Source organism: Opisthorchis viverrini (assembly GCF_000715545.1).
Source record: "Opisthorchis viverrini unplaced genomic scaffold opera_v5_23, whole genome shotgun sequence".
NCBI lineage: Eukaryota > Metazoa > Platyhelminthes > Trematoda > Opisthorchiida > Opisthorchiidae > Opisthorchis > Opisthorchis viverrini.
In genome coordinates this window covers 2,108,249-2,130,778 of record NW_008751679.1, presented here as the reverse complement: position 1 = coordinate 2,130,778, position 22,530 = coordinate 2,108,249, and the positions used below count along the sequence as shown (strand labels likewise).

The following is a 22,530-nucleotide window of genomic DNA, read 5'->3' as shown; positions in this document are numbered from 1 at the left end:
TATTATATTATAAATTATCTTAAATGCCCTGGATTGAAAAGAAGGGAAATAGAGTGGGTTAGAAAGAGGACCCAGTGCTGACCTATGTCAAGTATTCTGAGATACCTACACTTCCAGCCGCTCAATCAGACAATCTGGAAAGAAACTGACAGCACGAACACCACTGACATCGATTAGCCGCCATTTCTCCAGCCAAACATAGGCGGGGTTACGGGACCCCATCCTGGAAGGCGTACAACATCAACAACACACAGACTCTTCGTGATCTCTTTCACGCCTTTTTGCCAAGTCATGTGCTGTCCACCTCGCGGTTTGCGCCATGCTGAAGGAGACACGGAGAACAGCACTCTTCTTGGTAAGCGGTGTTTCGACATGCATAACCGAGCCATCATAGTCGGTGGTGCTGGATTTTCTCCCTGGTTGAAGTACATGCAGCACAACCAAATACCCGTTTTCTAATCACCTCGTTACTAAAACGCCGACACCATCCAAAACCAGCCACACTTCTGAGGCATCGGTGTTCGGAAACCTGAAGGCGCATCACTTCATCTGTCCGCAGAAGCCATGCCTTGCACCCATACACCAACACAGCCTTTACTGTAGCCTGGTACACACGACCCTTAAGATCTAGTGAGATGCCTTTTTGACGCCACAGGTGACTCAAATTAGCAAACTTTATTTCGGGCATTTGAGATTCTTGCACTGACTTCATCAGACACACTTCCGTCAGAGCTAATACAACTACCGAGATTTGTAAAGTTTTTCACAATCTCCAGTGATTCGTCTTGAATTGTAAAGGATATGTTCGCAGATGGCAAGCGCTGGAGCGTAACCTTGCAATTGAAATGTGCAAGGCGCATGCCAATATATGGGGAACGGATTATGTTTACAAACTTCTGGGGCATACTCTGTTGAGCGAGTGCAGTTAACAGCACTGATCGATCGACAAAATCAAACGCATCCTTGAAGTCAAGGAATACTAGGATTGTGGGTCGTCTGTACATGTGGTGTTTCTCTCACACCTGAAGGAGTGTGTTGATATGGTCAACACAGCCTCTACCCGGTCGAAATCTTGCTTGATTCTCACGAGTCAAGACTTCGCGTGCCACCGTAAGACGACGAAGAATCAGTGACTCCAGAAGCCTTGTCACAACAGGCGTCAAACTAATACCCCTGTGGTTACTACGTTCATTAGAAGTACGTTTTTTGAAAATGGGCATTACTATCGATTCACCCCAGTTGTCTGGGACGGTCTCCTTCTCCCAGATACACCCAAATAGGCTAGACAAGCACTGGCTGAGGAATCCACCACCATCCTTGAAAACAGCAGACGGAAAGTCGTTAAGGCGAGCAACACGATGGTGTTTGAGTAGAGAAATACATTTGGACACTTCTGAGACTGAAGCCGACTCCATATTTAGGGTCCATCTTTCTCTCGAAGGCCAGAATTCTGGATTGGAGGTAGCAGGTGGCCAGCTGAGTTGCTGTTCGAAGTACTGTGCCCAGCAGTCCAAACTTTCTGCTTTGCTGCACATCAGGGAGCGATTCTGGTCTCTGCTTATTTCGCTGACATGAGGTTTCCGAGGACCAGTCGGACGAATCAAGTGGAACAGCATTCTTGGCATCCTCCATTTCTTCAGCCTTTCGGGTCCGCCAAGCTCCTCGGTCTGCGCGGACACTCAGATTCACCTGGCGTCGGATGATGTGCATCACCAGAGGTACGCAGCTGGAACCTGGAAGAGAGAGGGGGCAGTCAGTTCGATCACGCTACTTGCATCCTGCGTACTTGTTTCTGACAGGTAATATATATCGATGCAGATGGAATCCAGTGTGCGAACATCAAAGGTAAACAGGCCCTCGGAGTTTGAAAACAGACTGCGATGTGCTAAGGGTTGTGACTGAACTCGGACGTATAGAGGCCGCAGCCGGGTGTGATGCAGGGCGAACAAAACTGTCAGTCCTAGAGCCGGGACCTGCGGAGAAAGTATTCAAATTTGGGCAGAGGAGGGTGGAAAACAGAAAACGTGAAAGTGTAAGAAGGAAGGCGTCAGCAGTAGCATGTTTTCGCTCACCCGCCCTGCTGTATGCAGCAGGTAAGATGACCCGGCTGATGGCACCACGTGACAGCGGATGTGACATGAGAGTATTGTTATCTGTAAATATCTTGGTTGTACGGGGCCTAGGATACTGCCAGGGTGCCCACACCTACACAGGAGGACGATTAGGGTCCTCAACAAAAGCCTTTGGCTCAAAAGCCTAACCACAAAGCAGCGGTGTTGGGCTGGAAATGCAAGTATATTACCATTTTTACGGAACACGTCGCCACACATGTTCCAACCCCCAACCTGGAGGGCCAGGAGACTGTGTTCGTCAGACCTCTAACCATTGACCAATCTGGTATGAGAGACTCTCTGAGTGTCGCGCGGACACCCCCCAGTATAGCTCAATGGGTCTCCGAGGTACACAAACCGTCACACCACGATCCAGTTTCTTCGTCAAATCTTGAGTCTTTTTTGTCCATCTTTACCTTGTTGACCTTAAGCACAAAGTCAGGTCATTACTCTTTGGCGCCATGCTACTGTTCGTGGGTCTGGTAGTGTAGTTTGACTGGTGTGATTGTTTTTTCCTGATTCCTCGGAATGTGTCCCGAGGAGACTGCGGAAATGCCCTCACCTGGAAACCTGGCAAGACTACATACTATGCCAGGAAATTGATAGAAAGGCTCCCAGACGTTCTTATCTTCAGGTGTGAACACTCATTAAACTCGCCTTGATCTAGTGGGTGAAAATGTGACCGGCTGACGAACTTGTGATTATATTGCTACTTGCTTTAGTCTAACTTGTTCTTTCGGGAGAATAAGTCGGTATCAGATGGAAGTTTTTTGGGGGTTCCAACAAACGGTACCAATCAACATCAGTTGCTTGATCGGTTATCTCTCTTGCAAAAGTTAGTCATCTACATCGAACTCCTAGTGAGTACGAAACGACCACCTACACAAAGGCTAGTTATGTTAAAGATTGCTTGTTGATGATGGTGAACTTTGGCTTAAAGGCTGCGACACTTGGTATGCTATTGAACGTGCCTCAACCTAGCCATCGCTGTTTTTCGTGCTTGATTCAGAATATCGCAAGCAGAAAGTTGGTCAATCTTTCACCTAACAAGGATACGAAAGAGATTATGAAAGGTACGGGTGCCGTCGATATGACTCACTTTTCAGGATGAGGGCCGCATTGTTCACTTGTTCATAGTTGCAGGCGCCGCAAGATAGCACTACCAAGCGATTTCGATGGTGGTCCTGTTGTCAGTTTCTGTCCAGATTGTCTGAATGAGTGTCTGGAGGTGTAGGCACCGGAATGGTTTTGATAAACTATCTCTACTTCTCCTCCCCATCCACATGTACGCTTTTCCTCCTAATGAAGCTTTCGAACGAATCATGATTGTACGTTAGGGGAGCATCAATGTTGAGCACTGATGTTGGACGATCGGTGATGATGATGTGTTCATTCTATGCGTGTGTATGTATATCTTGCGAAGGGTTAATTAACTGATTTGTTGTTCATTTCTCACTATCGAGTGTTTCTGTTGTCCATATTGGAAGTTTTTTTCATTCGAGAGTTGACAATTTTAACCTTAATCATGCTAACTATGTTTACTTCTTTATTTGTACCCTGGAGGACCGAGAACGGTTAAGAACAGAGTGTAATGAATTGGAGGCTATCGTGGCCGCCTTGCAGCGGCAGCTGGAAGAACAAGTTGGCGGGCTTAGCCCAGACACGACGGCAGAACTACTGAGAGCCGCAGGTACTGAACCGACGGACGCAGATGATGATGACCGGGAGTTACCAGAAGCCCGTGTCTTAATCGCAACGAAATGCCCCGTCACCAACGACTCTTTTGAGACGAAGGCTGGTGAAGGCAGTGGTTCACCAACGGTAACAATACCGAGCCCAGGTCTCCTCAAATCAAATGAAGAATTTGACTACCGTACCATGCACCGTTTGCAGTCAGAATTCTTCCCATCTGTGGTATGTGCTTTGATCACAATAACATGTATGATAATTCAACCGTGACTCAAAACAGTGTTTCAGATGACCGGGAGTTACCAGAAGCCCGTGTCTTAATCGCAACGAAATGCCCCGTCACCAACGACTCTTTTGAGACGAAGGCTGGTGAAGGCAGTGGTTCACCAACGGTAACAATACCGAGCCCAGGTCTCCCCAAACCAACTGAAGAATTTGACCACCGTGCCATGCACCGTTTGCAGTCAGAATTCTTCCCATCTGTGGTATGTGCTTTGATCACAATAACATGTATGATAATTCAACCGTGACTCAAAAACAGTGTTTCAGGAGTGCATTTGCTTAAACACGTATAACAGAGGAGTGTGGCAGTGTTTTTCGAGGTAGAACTTGTCAGCAAGCCCTCTATCGGATTCTTTAAGACCTTTGTGCGTCGGTTTTGGTAACATCAAGTGAATGGATTATTTCATCGTGTATTTGATGCCAATCTATGCTGGAAAGCCGGGGATTAGTATACGGCTGCTCTATCCCTATTGGGGATCACCAGCGATGTGTATTACGAGTTTCAAACACATGACCTCCCGGCGAGGAGTTTATGCGCCAGACCGTTAGGTCACGGGCGGCTGGTCACCAGTGTGATTGATTCGCACTTAGAGTAAAGCGCCACTCATCCTTCGGTCACATCCACGTCAAATGCTCACGTGTGGGTTAGCTCCTCGCATGACTACCTCGTATGAGGAAGATTCATCGTGTCAATCATTCTGAAGGGTCTATTTATTTTGAATTATTGTCCTATAACAGTAACTCCCCGTCCTAACTTTGTTTATACCGCTTTAGCTTCATTTGCAGAAAGTGTAATCGGGGCAGAACCAATTTCCCGCATTGTCCATTAGTTGGTCCCCATCCAACTATGGACCAGACAGCACAATTACTTGGGAGTAGTGAAGACTGAGGTACCAAAAAACCAAGACATCACTGTACAATCCCACAGCATTACCTCATAGCCAGTGAACACTACCCGAGCGTCGGTCATTAACTACCAATTTCTATTGAGTGCCTAGCCCACACAGAACAAAACAAGACAGCGATTACTGAAACATCCACGTGCACAGCGCAAAGCTAGAAAACGTCGTTTAACTGCTGGGTAGACGTAGTTTCGCTCTCTATTCACATCGAATGCCATTGTGCGTCCACTTTGACTCACAAGAGACATGAGTTTGTACAGTTGAGCACTTTGCATTGTTAGTGGTAAAGTGGCCCGGCTAACTCTCACCCCAATAATAAAATACTCCAAATTTCGGCATGAAGATCGGCACAATTGGACGGGTTATAAAGGTTCGACCATGGCTTGGGACAGATCAATCCATTTGCTGAGGTGTTGTCACGTTCGCCCGTTCACCCATGATGAGTCGGGCACTCCAGCCTGTGGCGGCAATACTCCGCATCCCATGTCAGACGTCCAGTGTTCAATTTCCGGCACGGCGAAGGATATGCGTGCACTGACGATGACATCCAACAAGAGCGAAACTTAGGTCCGGTGCTTCCTTTCTGTGGTGTGCGCTCTCCAGAATGATTACGTCCTGACAGGAAGGGAACTGTTCACACGAGAGTGGTCTCACGATCGTTGGTCTCTGAAAATTAGGGTATTATTGTTTGGTACTCCATCTGAACTACCTGCTTGAGGGTTTGAAATTAGTACAAGTAGGTAGTACGCTTGTGCTATTCCTCTGCGCGTTTTTGCGGGTACTGCTTGGAGTTTTTATCGGGCCTCATTGTCACACGCATGCAATGACTACCAAAGATTTAAGGTAATATTTATCTTGTACGTATTTGAAATGGTTTGGTACCTGTTGCTTCTGACAGCCATCAACAACCACGAACTTGCGGACCCGAGTAGACTAAACAGCGCCTTCTGCCGCTAAGCGAATTGTCATCGATGGTGAATAGCTTTCATAAACTTAGACGTCAGTAACCTATGCACACTCGTATGTCACCTCAGTTTCATGTGGTTACGGCTGACCGCGTGGGTAGTAGATCCGTAATTAGTACGGCGTTTCGCACCTTGTGTTCATTTATGTAAATAAACAAGTCACTTAATGACGGAAATCTGAGAAGCAGCTTTTTCATTTGTTTGGGATTAGTAGCGGCGAGCACCACAGGAATCTCAGAAGAGATTTTCAACCTTCAGGTTGGTACTTGAAGTCCGTTTGTTGGTAATGTTTTGGAATCTTGGTAGCTCGGGTGTATTAGTTGGTAATTGATCAGGTGGCTGTTGATCTGTTCGCCGAGCTTGGCAATTGATTTGCAAACGTTTCGTCACCATTCGAGGAGACATCTTCAGTGCGCTGTTGGTTGAGTAGTTCCTCTCTTCGTGCCTGCGTTTATATAGTCTACAAAGAGCAGCCTTTGCGCTGTAACCTGGATTCTGATTGGCCCGTTCTTGATCTGTATTGCGTCGTGGTCGGCTTATCTGTTGGTTTGTGGCGTGCCTCCTATTTTTAGTAGCCTGCTGTTCTATTGATTTCTTCTTTGAGTTCTTGTCCGGCCTCCGGTTCTGTGGTTCTGGATTTCCTTTGTCCTCAGAGGCTGGTAGGCAGGATTAATCTCAATGTGCCTGTTTATTGCTCCATCAGTGGAGTACCACGCCTCCATGAACTCGCGTTCTTTGTTATTGCCTGACCCAGTATTCTGACGTTATTCCAATCGAAATGGTGTCCTTCCCCATTTTCGTGTGCAGAGATGAGAGAGAGTTGGTCATGTCTCTTGGTGACGAGCTTGTGTTCGGTGATTCTGGTTGACAGTTTCCTCCCTGTTTGTCCCACGTAGTGTTTTTCACAATCATTGCATTGAATTTTGTAGATTACATTTGTCTTTTCCATTGCATTAAGTGTCCCCTTTGGTTTTGATAGTACTCTTCGCAGCGTGTCAGTCGGTCTGTGGGCCACTTTTATGGCATGCTGTTGTAATATCCTGGCGGTCATCTCCGAAATGTTTTTGATATATGGTAATGTGATTGTTTTGCTTGTGTTTCTGGTTGTCGCGTTGGTTGAATTGCATTTTCTCAGAGATCTCCAGACGAAATTCCTTGGGTAACCGTTCCTTTGAAACATTCTGTATAGGCGTTTCTCTTCTTTTACTTTAGATTCTACTGTGTTGCAGTGTGTTTCAATTCGCTTGAATAGTGTCCGGATGCAGCTCTCTTTGTGGCAGTTTGGGTGGTTGCTGTGGTAGCTCAGAATTTGATCCGTGTGCGTAGCTTTTCTGTAGACTTCCGTTTGCATTTGTCCGTTCGGCAACCTTGTGACGAGGACATCTAAAACCGCCAGTTTGTTGTTGTTTTCTTCTTCCATCGTGAACTTGATGTCATCGGAGACACTGTTTATCAATTGGATTGCTCGTTGTAGTTCTCTCTTCTTGATGATGACAAAAGTGTCGTCTACATAACGTACCCAAAGCTTCGGGTTGATGTCCGGCAACACGGTCCTCTCCAGTTTTTGCATTGCGATCTCGGCGATGAACCCTGAAATTGGGGAACCCATTGGTGCTCCTTTCAATTGTTCGTAGTATTCACCGTTGAATTCGAAGTACGTGGTCAAACAGAGGCTGAGCAATTCACATATGTCTTCCTTCCTTAGAGGTCCACTGGGAGGTCCATGACTGTCCAGTAGTTCAGCGACTGTTGTCTTTGCCGAGTGAAGGTCCACTGATGTGAACAGTGAGCTGACATCAAATGAGACCATTGTTTCGTCCTCTTCTATTGTCACATTCTTTAGTTTATCCAAGAACTGTTGTGCGTTTTTGATTGAGTGTTGCGATTCATTGATGAGATACTTGACCTTTCTCCATAGTTCCTTTGCAAGGTTGTAGGTTGGTGTGCCTGGGAGTGACACAATTGGCCTTAGTGGTGTGGTCTCCTTGTGTACTTTCGGGAGTCCGTAGAAGCGTGGGGTATTGGATTCTCTGGCTCTCATTCGCCAATATTCTTCGGTTGTGATCTTTTGGAGGTCCTTCAGTCGCTTCAGGCTCTTGTTGATTTTGTTCGCAAGTTTTTTAGTTTGATCATCCTCCAGACGGCGATACGTGGTAGTGTCGTTGAGCAGAGCTTTTGCTTTGTCTACGTAGTCCGATTTGTCCATGATAACGGTCATCCGTCCTTTGTCCGCAGGTAGAATGATGATGGTTTCATCTTTCTTCAAATTTTCTAATGCTTCCCTTTCCTTGTTTGAGAGAAGGTTGAGAGTTTTGTTTCGTGTGATGGCCGGTACCACAGTTTGACGGAGTTGTTGTTGAGCATTCTCATCCAGTTCGGCGGATTTCATAGCTGCCTCTAGGCTGGCCAAGAACTCTAGATTGGTGGCATCTTTGAAATTGAAGTTTAGTCCTTTAACAAGAACATCCTGTTCTTGAGCAGTCAGTCGTTTGCTAGAGAGGTTCTTGATCCACGTCTCGTTGTTGGTGGTGATGGTACCATTTTTGTTGTTTCTGATCAGTCTTGAAAACTTGGTTTCTAGAATAATTCGCTTCTTTTCCGCAGCGGACATAACTCTTCGTTCGATGGCTATACTGAGTTCTTGTAGTAGAGCTGGTCCTATCGTTCTCAAACACGTGTCCCTTTCTTCTGTGGCGATCCGCGCATACTTCCTAATGCGGTTATGTGCATCCGTTATCATGAGTCTAACCATCCGTCTACCGTTGCTTCTTGCTAGCGCCCAGGCCTGGGGGTGATTGATCGGAGGTCTATAGGTTACGCTACGTGGTAGAATGTGACTTCGCAAGCACTCGTGGAGAAAACGTAGCTGTTGTCGCGTGGAGGCTTGTCGGCAGGCGAAAGTCTCCCATCGACGAGCTGTTTTGAGCGTGGAACGCCCGAAGTTGTTGGTAATGTTTTGGAATATTGGTAGCTCGGGTGTATTGGTTGGTAATTGATCAGGTGGCTGTTGATCTGTTCGCCGAGCTTGGCAATTGATTTGCAAACGTTTCGTCACCATTCGAGGAGACATCTTCAGTGCGCTGTTGGTTGGGTAGTTCCTCTCTTCGTGCCTGCGTTTATATAGTCTACAGAGAGCAGTCTTTGCGCTGTAACCTGGATTCTGATTGGCCCGTTCTTGATCTGTATTGCGTCGTGGTCGGCTTATCTGTTGGTTTGTGGCGCGCCTCCTATTTTTAGTAGCATGCTGTTCTATTGATTTCTTCTTTGAGTCCTTGTCCGGCCTCGGGTTCTGTGGTTCTGGATTTCCTTTGTCCTCAGAGGCTGGTAGGCAGGATCAATGTCAATGTGCCTGTTTATTGCCCCACCAGTGGAGTACCACGCCTCCATGAACTCGCGTTCTTTCTTTGTTCTTGCTTGGCCCAGTATTCTGACGTTATTCCAATCGAAATGGTGTCCTTCTCCATCTTCGTGTGCAGAGATGAGAGAGAGTTGGTCATGTCTCTTGGTGGCGAGCTTATGTTCGGTGATTCTGGTTGACAGTTTCCTCCCTGTTTGTCCCACGTAGTGTTTTTCACAATCATTGCATTGAATTTTGTAGATTACATTTGTCTTTTCCATTGCATTAAGTGTCCCCTTTGGTTTTGATAGTACTCTTCGCAGCGTGTCAGTCGGTCTGTGGGCCACTTTTATGGCATGCTGTTGTAATATCCTGGCGGTCATCTCCGAAATGTTTTTGATATACGGTAATGTGATTGTTTTGCTTGTGTTTCTGGTTGTCGCGTTGGTTGAATTGCATTTTCTCAGAGATCTCCAGACGAAATTCCTTGGGTAACCGTTCCTTTGAAAGATTCTGTATAGTCTCTTATCTTATTTTACTTTAGATTCTACTGTGTTGCAGTGTGTTTCAGTTCGCTTGATAGTCCGTTTTTATGACCACGAGCGTAGTTGCAGTTGCGGTTCGCTTGATAGTCCGTTTTTATGACCACGAGCGTAGTTAATTTGCAGTTGCGGTCACTCTTCCTCCACTGACAACGTTCCCACCACGTGTGAGCCTGCCTGTTCTCCGACTATCGCAAGAGCGCGTGTTCGACGATACCTCCCCTACACTCATCGTTGGTCATGGTGCTTATAGACCAATAGGCAAATCGTTTACTATTTGCTAAAATACTTCGAATCTATACTAATAAGTTTTGGGACCAGGCGGTCGGATCTAACTTAAAGAGCCGTTCACAGTTCCGGAAGCTAATACGATTGTGCGCCTAATTTATCATTAGTTCGAAAATTATCCGGACCACTTGAACAGTGACAAGTGTGCGTGTGTGATCCGCAGTGCAACTGGCGACCTGAATAGCTCCAGTGAAAACACCCATTCCCGTTCGAATGAGTTTACCCGTACAAACTCAGTGTCACCGTTCGACCCAGCGCGCATGCATACTGTCCACCCTCATGGACACAGTCGTCATCATTATCACCATCGTCATTATCATCGATCACCCAACGTCAGTGCCCAGCGCTGATGTTTCGTTACAATAAAACCATGATTTATTTGAAATCCCTACTATCAAGGAAAGAATGAAAGTTGATGAGAAAGGTACCTAGTGTTAGCACACCACAATCATTCCGAGATGCCTACACCTTTAAACCCGTCTGTAAGAGACTGGACTCTACAGCAGTGTGGCGGTTTATGTTCCTCCTGATCCATTGAGCCATATTGAGGGGTGCCCGCGCAACACTCACAGAGTCTCACACCAGACTGGTCAATGGTTAGAGGCCTGACCAACACAGTCTCTTGGCTGTCCACATTTAGGCGTGAAAAATATGTGCGATGCGACTCGCCTTCCAAGACGAGGTCCTTGTGATCCCCTTCTGTGTATGGTTGCAGACACTGTAAGATGTGGCTGCCAAGCAAGGCTGACCACGTTATTTTTATCAGTTTCTGTTCAGGTTGTCTGAATCAGTGTCTGTGGGTGTAGGCACCTCGAAGGGACAGACTGGCACTGTGTATCCTCCCCATCCGCTCGTGTTCTTATTTTGGAAGAGGATTTTCAAATAACTGATTATATGACAACAAGAATCACGGTCTAACACTGATGATGTGCTGTGGATGATGATAATGAGATAACAATTGAGATGAGTCATGTGCCGTGTTCTCCTCTAAAAGCACAACCGTTACTAGAGCACTATTGAGGGTGATGTTTGCTTTGTTTAGCGTGTTTTTTCGTATTCGTTGTGGATCAAGATGCGTTTGGTTTGTCTAATTTCCAATCCGAACCAATTCCTGTCGCTATCTTTCAGAGTAGCTTGCGCTAGAGGGTGAGCTACGCAACAGCAGTGTTATCCCTACGGCGGTCTGCCTTCGAATTAGTTTCGCATGGTTTCTTGAAGCTTACGCGTCGGGGTAGCCGACCGAGTTCCTAGTTGTGACATCTGCGGTCTGCCTTCGAATTAGTTTCGCATGGTTTCTTGAAGCTTACGCGTCGGGGTAGCCGACCGAGTTCCTAGTTTAGTGTGACATCTGAGTGCTCTTAGGGTGTACCTTTTATTTTTTTAAATCTGTTAACCCTGCGTTTCAAGTGTTTGCCTCCGTATTGTAGCCAGTATGTTTTTTTACGATGATAGAAGGAAACAGACGTGTTCAAAGGCGAAATGGCTCTTTCTAAAAGAACTTTTTGGTTCAGGCAATCTTGTTTTGGAAGATTGTTCCTGGTATCTGACATACTCTTCATGATTCGCTATTTCACATTCCTTAGAGTTGTTTGCATAGGTATCCTCAAATTTCTTCAGCTCCGGAACGTGACACTCCACTTCATAATGTATCAACGGGACGCCATGTGGTAACCTGTTCAATGGAGATGTTTTAATCGAAATGGACAATCTTAGGAATAGTTTGCATTATTCGATAGTCTGTGAAGCCTCACCTAACTGTGAGATTTACGGTGGTTAGATTTATTACTGATCACCACCACAGGCTGAGGTTAGAGCGCGAATTTACTGACCGGAATGTCCCTGATTCGAATCCGACCTCTGCATCTCGACTTCCCCTGTCTAGGCCTGGGCAACCTGGAAGTATCCCAGCCTTCTTGCTTCTTTCGAGTGGCATGGCAGCTAGACACCCGAAGGGTGCTGCAGCTGAACGGTTACTGACCACCAGAGGCGCACTACTGGTGGTCAGTTTCGTCAAGCTTGTCACCTGAACATCTAGTCCTGCTAAACGTAGAGGGCGTCATATTGACCATATTCGTAATAATACTAAAAATAATAATGCTAATAAAGTATTAAAAACTCTAGTCAATGCTGAGCGCTTCCCTTTTGTCTTCTCTGGTCCCTGTTATGATTATTAGGGCTAAAACCGTAGATTTACCGGTTGCGTTTTAACGCTCTGGATTCTGACTTGGACAGCTAGCGAGGACAGTCTATGCTGAAGAAGCTGAGGAGTACCGTAGAGTTGTTTTATTCGTGTTCGAAATCATCAGCCATACACATCTCACAAATCTATGGAGATTCAAATCTGCAACTTTCCTATTAGGAACATCCTACCCACAGCACTCCTTTGTGTAAATGTTTGGAAGCTGTGTTGGTCAGATCAATGGAACCAGTTCGTGTTCGCTACCACTATCATCAGAACACTAATTACACTTGATCAGTCCTGTTCCCACATTTGTTTTGCTCTCAGATTCCGGGAACTTACTCTTCAGAAGCGGTTGATATAATCCCCTCGTCTCAAGCCGAAGAAGACTTGGACCAGCAAGCTGTGATGGAGCCAGTTTCAGAACAAAACATGATCAGGGCTTTACCTTCCAGTTTTCAGTCTTCCCTGCCCGTCTCTCGGGTGGAAGCCAGCCAGCCGCCAAGTTCTTACGCGACTTCCGCCATGTGCGAATTCACCCCACTCGTATCCACCTCGTCTCAAAGTTTGGTAGGTAGACTGGCGAATTCCGCTTATCTGAGCGAATGCCCAGAAACCAACTTGGAGTCGCAAGCGAACACCGTGAATCCATTGGTTGCGACCGAGTCTACTAGGCAGCGACAACAAGGGCCAAGCAAAACTCCACCCTCCGCTTTGGTGATAACCGGTTCCAGCCTGTCTGGACCTGATATGGTAGGTTTGTTCATCTCCTTTTGTGGCACTACTGTGAACCACCATGGTTCTCATGATTCTGTTGCTATATGCCCAGAAGGTTGCAAAAGAGGAGGAGGGAAGTTGGCAAATTTGTTATGGTTGCAGTTATAAATAATAGTCACATCACTTAGCCAGACAGGTCAGGCCAGATAACTGGGGATTTAAAAAATTGCAACAAAAGCTTCACGACAGAACTGAGCAACCGTGAAATCCTTGTACATGAACAATATCGTGACGTACCACACCAACTTAACAGTCTTCACTGTCCCAATATGTGGATTCTCACTACGCGAACTCTACATGTAGACCCAGTCTAAATCAAGCGGATAGACACGTTTCACACAAGCGGCCTAAATGATCGTCTCGTTTTATCTACTGTTTACTCTTTTTTCTCTGGACAGTTTGTCTCTAATTTTTGAATTTTTATTAGAATCAACCAACCGGTGTTAGTTTGAAACGCGACGTCCCTAACGCTTTACCCTGGGCGAGTGCTTATCAATCCATTGTTCGATGGCACGATGGACTCGGTGAGAACCCGTTCTACCCTCACTTGGGCGTTCAACCTAAATACCTAATAGGCCATCTGACGGAGCTGAACGTTCTAGGCCAAGAGTGCACGTCATCATAAGAACACGACACGAATTACCACGCGCCCAATTGAATTTTCCAACTCATCAACATAAACACGAAGCATCGCAAAGGAACTACTTTTTAGGAACAGTTCCGGCTGTTCGAACTGCCCGATCTCTAGTTTATGGGGCCCGTAACCATGTTCACTGATATCACAAAGTTTCATTCGAATCGGAAGACATCGCTATTGCACTCGCATTGATTTTCAAGCTGGGTCCAAGTCGACCCAAACATCAGTTAATGGTGAACATCACAGTCGTTTCGGATGTTATTCAGTCAGTATCTGTGGCATAATCCTTGGATTAAAGCTGGTTTGACTTCCATATGAAACTGCCCTCTTACATTCCAGGCCCTTTTACACTTGTTCTGCCGGCGGTTTGAAGTGTCTGAAGGTGCACAATTTGTTCCTGGAAAGACAACTCACGTTGTCATGAGGTCAGAGGCAGGTGAGATGAACTGTTTAAAGTGTCTTTTCTTCCGTTTTTGATACAAACGGTGGATGGAAGTTGACACTAAAATGGTTGTAGAGGGGTCTATCGTTCACCGAAGTTGTTTCCCTAAGCAGGCGCAATTCAGCCTCAAAACTTGTACCTTCTCATGTGACATGACACCTTGACTAACCCTCTATAAATGTTTTTGTTCTGTTTAAGGTTTCCCGCACCAAATCTAGTCTTAGATCCGCATCCCAGTTTTCATTTCTGTTAGTCAAACGAATGCTTTGCGCGATGTATGAAGCAGCTTCACCTTGCAACTTCTAACTTGCTAGTGGTAGACTAAGTAGTCATCATCATCATCGACAGGATGACATCAGTGTTCAACACCGATGCTTCTGACTGAGTAGGATAGCCATTTAACCAGCATGATGATTGATCAGTTCTGCTAACGCCTATTTGCGGATTGCTTCTTGTAGGGTCGTCTCTGCCGATCTTAAAAACCCACGATGAAGCAGTTAAGCCGCAGTATCTACTGATGGTCTATTGCCTCTGAGATTATTATGATTATGGATTGCTTACCAGCCCGCAAGCCCTACTGTGATTAACCATCAGCCACATGTTGGTAGAATCAAGTGCGACGCGGACGTTCGCTTTCATAACCTACTGTAAACTATCTACCGGCTGTCCCGAAGCATCCGGAGCATGTGTTAACATGATAACAACAGATGGGGAGGAATGCGAAAAACACATGACGAAAGGGAATACCGTTATGGCTACCGGGGGGACTAGTTTGGAATTCGCTCCGGGCCAAAGAAAGCAGCCGAAGGAGCACGCACCCTGTCGGTGGCATTCAAGCTTTCTTAGTTGACTACACTTCAAAGGCGCTTTTCAAAAAGTATGTCAACGGATGGTAGGTGGGCCTTAGAGTGAACATGTTTGGATAAGAACTTAACTGTGAAAATTTCTTGCTCATTGGTGTGTTAATTCAAATGAGGTGTGGACTATATTAGAGAATATATTCCCTTTGTTTTACCGTCTATTCAATGATTGACTCTGGTTCACATTGCAGCTCACTCAGTGCCTCTGGCTAGAATGAACGTTTTAGAAACGGCTGCACGCGGTACAATGCAAGTGCTTTATGTCGCGGAGGAAGACATCTGCGCACAGGTTTAAGGGGGGATAAGTAGACAAGCCTAGGTAGACACCGAAGCTAAGTTTCAGTCAACTTCCTCCATACTAATACGTCACCTTCGACTTTGGGTTCGAATTTACAATATCTCCTTTGTAACCAGTGCGATAGAATCTTTTCACTTGGAACTTCCGTTATCAGTAGGATGGCTGATTTTCTACATTACGTCTTTTTCATCTCATCCGCACTTTGTCCTCTGCCTATCTATTGCTGCTGAATCCAATCAGATCGACCACGTGTTGTCAAACGCACTTTAAAATACTTTATGGCTATCCTTAATCGAGCGTGGATTGTCAACACGGACTGGATACGACAGTGCTTAGCCGCCAACAGAATACTGGATGAGGTATGTTTACCTTTGGTTTGTATTTTCCTGAAGGCTTGCTCATTATCACGCTAGCATCAAGCGACCGCATAAACCTCTTTTTTCAGAGCACAGTTTTTACGTGCTCCATGGACTGGTGACTCTCGAAACATATCCATACTTGAATCTGGTTTACAATTTAAACCGAGTTCTGTCGTCCGACTGTTGTTACTTTGGATGTTTTTTTTATATTTAAGACACCATTTGAAATCGAAGGAGATACGGTCTGTGGTGACTGTCATGAAGGTCCTCGTCGAGGACGTTTGAATGTTCCGGCCCAGCCACAACCACTTGATTTGGATGGTTCTAACAATGGGCCATTCGCCGGACTGTGGCTATGTGCCTACGAGAGCCTTGGTCTTCTGTCGTTGGCAGATTTCAAAAGATTGGCAACGGATGGCGGGGCAACCCGTGTATTTGACAAACCGATTGACCTAGCCGCGGCCGTGAATCAGTATGTAAACGCCCAGTTAGCCCGTCCATCTAGGCCCCGGGCTATTATCCTAACTAGCCATGATGCTCAAGGATTCACCCTTTCAAAATGCCAAGGTATGTCCATTCCATGGAATTTTCATCTTGTGCTCAATTTGACCATCTTGTGAAATTATTTGTTCTTCGTCAGTACTGTGGTTACCCTCGGCCCATGCTAGTTTTACAGGAGCAGATGGTGGAGAGATTATAAGCACTCCATTCATCATCTGATCAGACGAAATGTTCATATAATTACTAGACTAAGCTTTAGCTGACCTGTTGCAAGGTCCCTTAGCATGGTTACCGAATCGGGGGATACTTTTGGGCCTGTCTACTGGTGCTCAAGCGGTATCTCGAGAATGGGTACCTTTAACTGGCTTTAACTCACTGACCGTGGTGTCATTAACATTGATGCCGCTTTATACTCCACACGAGACCCATTAATGGATGGAAAACCTTTGGAGGTTATTCCATATTTGCAATGTTTTTACGACTTTCTGAAGCTCTGGTACCTGAGGTTTCGCAAGCTGTCCGTTACCCGCTTCTGATCAGTGCAGGTACAGAATAAATACGAACATACGATCAGTAATATCAAACCGTAGGAAGTTGAGGGCTGTAGGGGACAGTTATATTGGTCACAGATGATTTCTCTGTGGCAACCGAAGTCATTGCCCAGTAGGTTGCATGAGCGTACAGAACAAACAAAACTGTATACAAAGAGAGTACGGGAGGGAAAAGGTCCGCAAAGTCCATCAAACTATTGGGGAGAAACAAGTAAACAATTACAAATGGGCATAAACACATCTAACGCACAAGTGTTACAAACAAAAAAGGCCAGCGGAAGGGTACCGCGCTCTCAGTCACAACAGCAACAAAACGGCAGTGACCAGACATACGTAATGTCTCTGTCCATCTGCGTGAGACGTAAGCCATCAGTTATGGCTTTTGATTCCTGTGAAGAATCATCAAACGCTACGGTTATGCTTCTTCCTTTAAGTGAAGAAATGTTAATTTCGGGGTTTTGATATTTGCTGCTTTCGTATTTATTTATTACGATCTTAGCTGAAAATCTTCTCTGGATAGGTGCTTCTTTGTGCTTGTGTGTTGTATGTGTATCACAAAAACTTTACTGACTTGCATTTTTCCAGAGGTCTACCGCATCCATGGATTCCCCATAATCAGTGTTGATTGGATGCTGAATTGCATCTCATTGTTCCGACGTATCCCAATCAGTCAAACCTATCGAATCTGTCCGGCACCAGGCGAACAGCCAGCAGTTCCACTGAGTACCAGGAATCGTCCCCAGTAACAGATGCTGTTAACTTTTGATCGCTTGGTTTCCCACGGTAACGATTTTCTCTCTCCTCTACTAAACAATCTAATCATTTTGTACAGTTCATGCATGTGCCCTTCTGTTTCTCTCTCCAAACCCATTCTTACTTCCGACCAGATCCTCTTAAATCACCTCCCAGATTCTCGTATGAATTTGATTTTGACCCATTAAATCACCTCTTCTGAGTGTCTTACGTCGTTATTGGTTCAACAGCACCAACTACATGCAGTAATGTTTGGTATCTTACTGCAGGGTATTTTTGCGTGGGCGAATTGACTGAATCCTCCTTCACTTCAAGAGAGTTTTCCCCCGCCAAAGCGTGGTGGATCTAAGCTCATCAGAATTCCAAGTTTTTTTTCCTGATAATCACTTGAAGAAAAGCAGAAGGCCTCAACCTTCGTTCTATTTGTGCATTCAGGTACCGTCAATCCTAGAGACCTCGAATTTGTTTTTTCTGATTACTTCGGTAAACTTGCTCATTCTCCAGAAAGCATTAGGGAATCCCCAATAATAATCCTAATAAGGTGAAGGCACTTGGTCGCTTCATCTGCATCTTGTTGTAGAAGTTGATGTAGTGCGTGTAATGCCGTTACAGTCACTCGTTATTTCTGTGGCTCTTTCCGATTTCAGTTTAAAATCTTCAAATTTTGGGTTAGTTTACCCAGCCTTATTTAGTTGCTGAATAGCTGTGTACTGTCGGGGTCAAAAGGGAGAACCGATAGAAGTAACATGAGTATGCGCAACGTCAATGTGGTTGAAAAAATGTAAATCAATATCTTCCCTTGAGTTATGCACAGGGACGGATGTGTTTTGTGGAGTGGGCTGAAAAGTCACGTGTGTATGTCTTACTGATTGTGAATGATTTTTAGCAGCGAGATTTATTTTCGCGCTTAGCCAGGTCAGATGATCTATGACCGGATTTTATTCTGCGTGTTTTCATCCCACAAGGAGGGTTGCGCCAGTTTTTGTAACCTCCAAGCAGTTTGTGCGCGGACTGTGTGTTGTGAGAATCGTAGCGCTTGACAAAGACAAATAGAAGGAATTCATGGTTGCGTGTCGGCTCCCAAAAGTTGGATAGTTTTCATGAATGATAACGGGTTCTACCACAAGCACATGGTGTTCAATCAGTTGAAAAACGGTTGGAACCGGTTGAGTAGTCATCGTTTTTTGGAGGAGTTTGGTGTCAGTTGGCGAATCTTTTGCCGGGCAACGTTTCGCTTCGTTAGACCAGGTGACCAGGTTACGAGGCTGGTCTAGATTTAAGGAGGGAGGAGAACCAATGAGCTAAGCCTGTGTTAGGTGTCGGCCAAGGGATTTTGTGTGTTAGCGTGGGTCACCAGGTTTTAGACCGATGGGGAAACCTACATGGATTCGGGTACAGCTTAGGGTCGAGTACTTCCGGTTCGGTCCACGTGATGATCCCCCTAGGACGTCGTTCGCACTTTTCGTCGGCCCATGTGGATGAACTAGTGCTACGAGACACGTATGCTGAGCTGGCCGAATGAGTGCAGAGCACAGTCTAATTATGTGAATCATCCTAATATGTGCCTAGGGATCTGTTGACTACGAATGGCTGGAAACGTGAAGAGCACCCTGCTTTTCCCTCTCTACTAAGGGTGGTTTCCGAACAGGTCTTATCAGAAAACCAAACCAGAATTCTAAATGCGACTCCAATCAGCTTTCAAAGGCAGTGAGAAGTGGGAGACAAGCCCACTCAGAGACACTGTCCATGCTCATTCTCCTCAATGCATCGGAAATTCTGCGCATACGCCTGACTATTTTCCTATCCCATATGACTGGCCAATAATTCTGTTTTGGGATAACAGGATTTCGTGGATTACACACGGTGTGCCAGCAGACTCTAAGGAATCCGAATCGGGTCGAGATGAGACTACAGGTTGCCTAGTTCAACTACGTCACACCAGGTAATCAGAGGCAACTCTTTATGGCGCAACAGATGTAAAGTTATGAATACAACAACTCCATTAAATAGGCTGGAACAAACATTCCCTTCAACTCATATATGGCGTGTATAAAATTGCGGTTGGTGACCACCGAGCCTAATTAGTCGGAACTGTCACCCTGGTCCTGCGCGGCCCAGTCACTGACATCCACTTCATGAGTTACGATTGGTGCAAAATAAACAACGAACTGATTTTCCGGGCTATGCTCGATAAACAAATCCCGCTGTCTGTAAGGTGCCCAACGAGGTTTTTTGATAGTTGGGAATATTCGCTTGACCTATTTTCTGAACTCTAACTGAACCTGGCCCGCGATCTGAATTTTTCGAGTTTTGTAAACTCAAGTAATTTCCGAGAGATTAAAGCTCACTTGAGTAATACGGGAGATTGACCCGTTACCCTGGAATCTTTGGCGTTGTTTTTTATGGCCACTCTGCAAGCTGCGGTGGCGAACTATGCCACTTGAGAGTCAGACTCAGGATTTTATGTCCTGTACATGTGTAAATGACTTGGTTTTGTTGATAGGTCTGCAAGACACTACTTCTGCTGACAGGCTGTACCCGTTTCATCCTGAGTGGCTGCTACCTCTGTAGTCATCAGGTTCATTCTAGCCCTAGAGGCCCTGAAGTGTTTGCGTTCATCAGAAGTAACGATAATAGGGCGTCCGCTCTCTTTTTGACGACGATTCGGAGCACACCTCTGTACCACCATGAGGACGCATAAACTTATTTTGAGTGACATGGGTAAAGTAGATTCGGATGTATCCGGCACGCATTCTTATTACACAGGGACCAAGTCCTTTACGCCGGTTATGGCAAGAACGTTGAAGCGTTCTGCGAACCGACATCAGGGCCCTCAAAATATCCGTAAACAGTGTGGCTTCCTCCAGAACCAACTCATGTTTTTGAACGCCAACAAATTTTATTACGCTGTCGCTGGTTATTCGAATCCTTTGGGTGACGTGACATTTAGTCGACTTGATATATCCATCCTTACAGCGTCATCTGCCCCTAGCAGACAGATTTTGAAATTACGTACCAGCCAAACTACTGCAAATCTCAATCGTATATCCGAGTATCGACCTCTAGAAGCGTGAAAACTGGGCCACAGCACTCCTAGGAGGCGCTGGTCGAGCTTTAATTTGGTGACATTTCAACCAACGACAAACTTATGGCAAATCCGATGGTAATTATGGACCTCCGTGTTCTTGAAAGCACGCCAACGCAATAGGCCGTGGCTCCAGATTGCAGCTTCTACTCAACCGACGGACCCCCAATGGCCAACGACAATGATGTTTGATGGAAAGCAAGCCTCGCGTAAACACAGCGTCCAAAGTCTGAAATTATCGTCGATCATTCCTTTGGCAGACGACAAAGTGAAGAGGTTAACTACACACCTAGTTCACAAGTTCTAAGCTGAATTTCGCTAGCCGAAGTGAGACAAGTCCACAAGTCACAAGCGTTGACATGGGTTTCGGTGACTGCTGTGAGAGCCCGGTAACCATTGGATATGCGAATCTGCAAGTCCCCAACTCCATCCCGTCAATGAAATTGTAGACAGTCGCCACGCAAGACACCGATTGCCGCAGTTATAAACCCGTCAACAATGCGCCGAAGAACCCTTCGTACACCTAGTGGGAGACGCCATCGCAGATGACCTTGGAGTCCACACGAAAACATAAGGAAGGGACTCCGATCAAATAAGACAAGTAAGCTTCGCCCAATGTAAAGGTTGCTGGCCAGATTCAAGGTTCAGTTCCCTGCGCAAACGAGCCTATTCGGAATTGCAACAAAATGAATAGACTTTGGTGACAACATCCAACGCATAGGCGAGACGACGGAGCCTCAAAGGAGCACGTTGCCGGTCAAATCGAGCCAAAAAATCCAGGATGGATGCTCACCCAAACCCCTTAAATGACATGCAGTGGCCCGAAAGATGGTATTGCGCGAGCTCCAAGTGGCAGTCATCAAAATTTTCAAACACGCCTGATGACTACCTTATCCAAAGGCAAAGAACCCGAGTAAACAGGAATCTCAGGAGGCAAAAAATCCTATGCAAACAAAGAGAATTTCTTGAAAACATCAAAGCAGGATGCAGACAAGTATGCTGCAGTGGCCTTGCCGGATCTGGGGACTCAAACTCGGCCTACAGCTAATCAATTTTCTGACCCCTCACGTAGCATATCCCCTATCCCCCCACCTTCGGACGCAGCAGAGATAGAGTTGAAATGCTCGTCAACAGCTTGTCTCTGTCTTTCCAACAAAAATCACGATATTACACAGTCGAGTCTTCTTGACTGCCTTCAAAAATCGCATAACAGCCTGGCTCACACCAGGCTTCCCTAATGCAGGGACCTCGATAGACGGCCACTTGATTTTCCAGGCTGACTCGAAAGGCGGAAGGACTGGTGGGATTGCCTTATACTTACATGTGGCCTTGTCCATCCTGATTATCCTCTCCGACATCACTTCTGAACCCTCTTGTGATAGAGTGTGGGTTCAAATCCAGCTGCGTTGGACCGATTCTCTTCCTCTCGGTGTGATCTACCTTTTCCTCTCGAGTCCACTGGAAGCTGACCAGTTTGTTCTACAAACCGTTGCACAAGTCTCCTCCAGCTACCACTTCATTTATCACTTGCTGCTAGTTGATTTAGTTGCTCCAAAAGCCCTTGACTTCGGCGCGTCTGGTCTGGTGAAGATTTTGCATCGGAGTTGATCAACTTCGTTCAACAGATCGTTCGGGCTCAAAATGTTGTCGCGCCCACCAGATGCAAAGCAGGCGAACAACAACGCCTATTGAGTTTGCTTATCATCAACGAAAGATATTTTGTTGATCGTGTTAACTGAGGCTCCACTGAGACGAGGTGACCAGTGTGCACCGAAATTCAAGTTCATCTTCTGCTGGGCCAACACCCCGAAAACCAAACGTGGAATCGAACGTTCTGCCTTACAAGCTCCTCAGAAATGCGGAGGCTTTCCTGACCAAGTTGAACTGGGACCAGACTCAATGAGGGAGTTATACATGTCCATTTTTCAAAAAATTCACGCAGCTAACATGGTGTTTGTCCCAACAAGCCAGC

General features: G+C 45.9%; 1 protein-coding gene across 1 annotated transcript in view; it reads left to right on the top strand.

The window, feature by feature from the left end:
• The window catches only part of T265_02041 (hypothetical protein), a gene marked incomplete at both ends in the record, with an annotated part of 22,894 nt that extends 5,428 nt beyond the window's left edge, over positions 1-17,466 (top strand). The window contains 7 exons of the mRNA XM_009166189.1: positions 3,675-4,029; positions 4,089-4,285; positions 12,623-13,048; positions 14,049-14,145; positions 15,550-15,668; positions 15,884-16,235; positions 17,306-17,466. Coding sequence (XP_009164453.1) covers positions 3,675-4,029; positions 4,089-4,285; positions 12,623-13,048; positions 14,049-14,145; positions 15,550-15,668; positions 15,884-16,235; positions 17,306-17,466 — 1,707 coding nt within the window. The remainder of the gene's footprint in view (positions 1-3,674; positions 4,030-4,088; positions 4,286-12,622; positions 13,049-14,048; positions 14,146-15,549; positions 15,669-15,883; positions 16,236-17,305) is intronic.
• Positions 17,467-22,530: the final 5,064 nt, after the last annotated feature.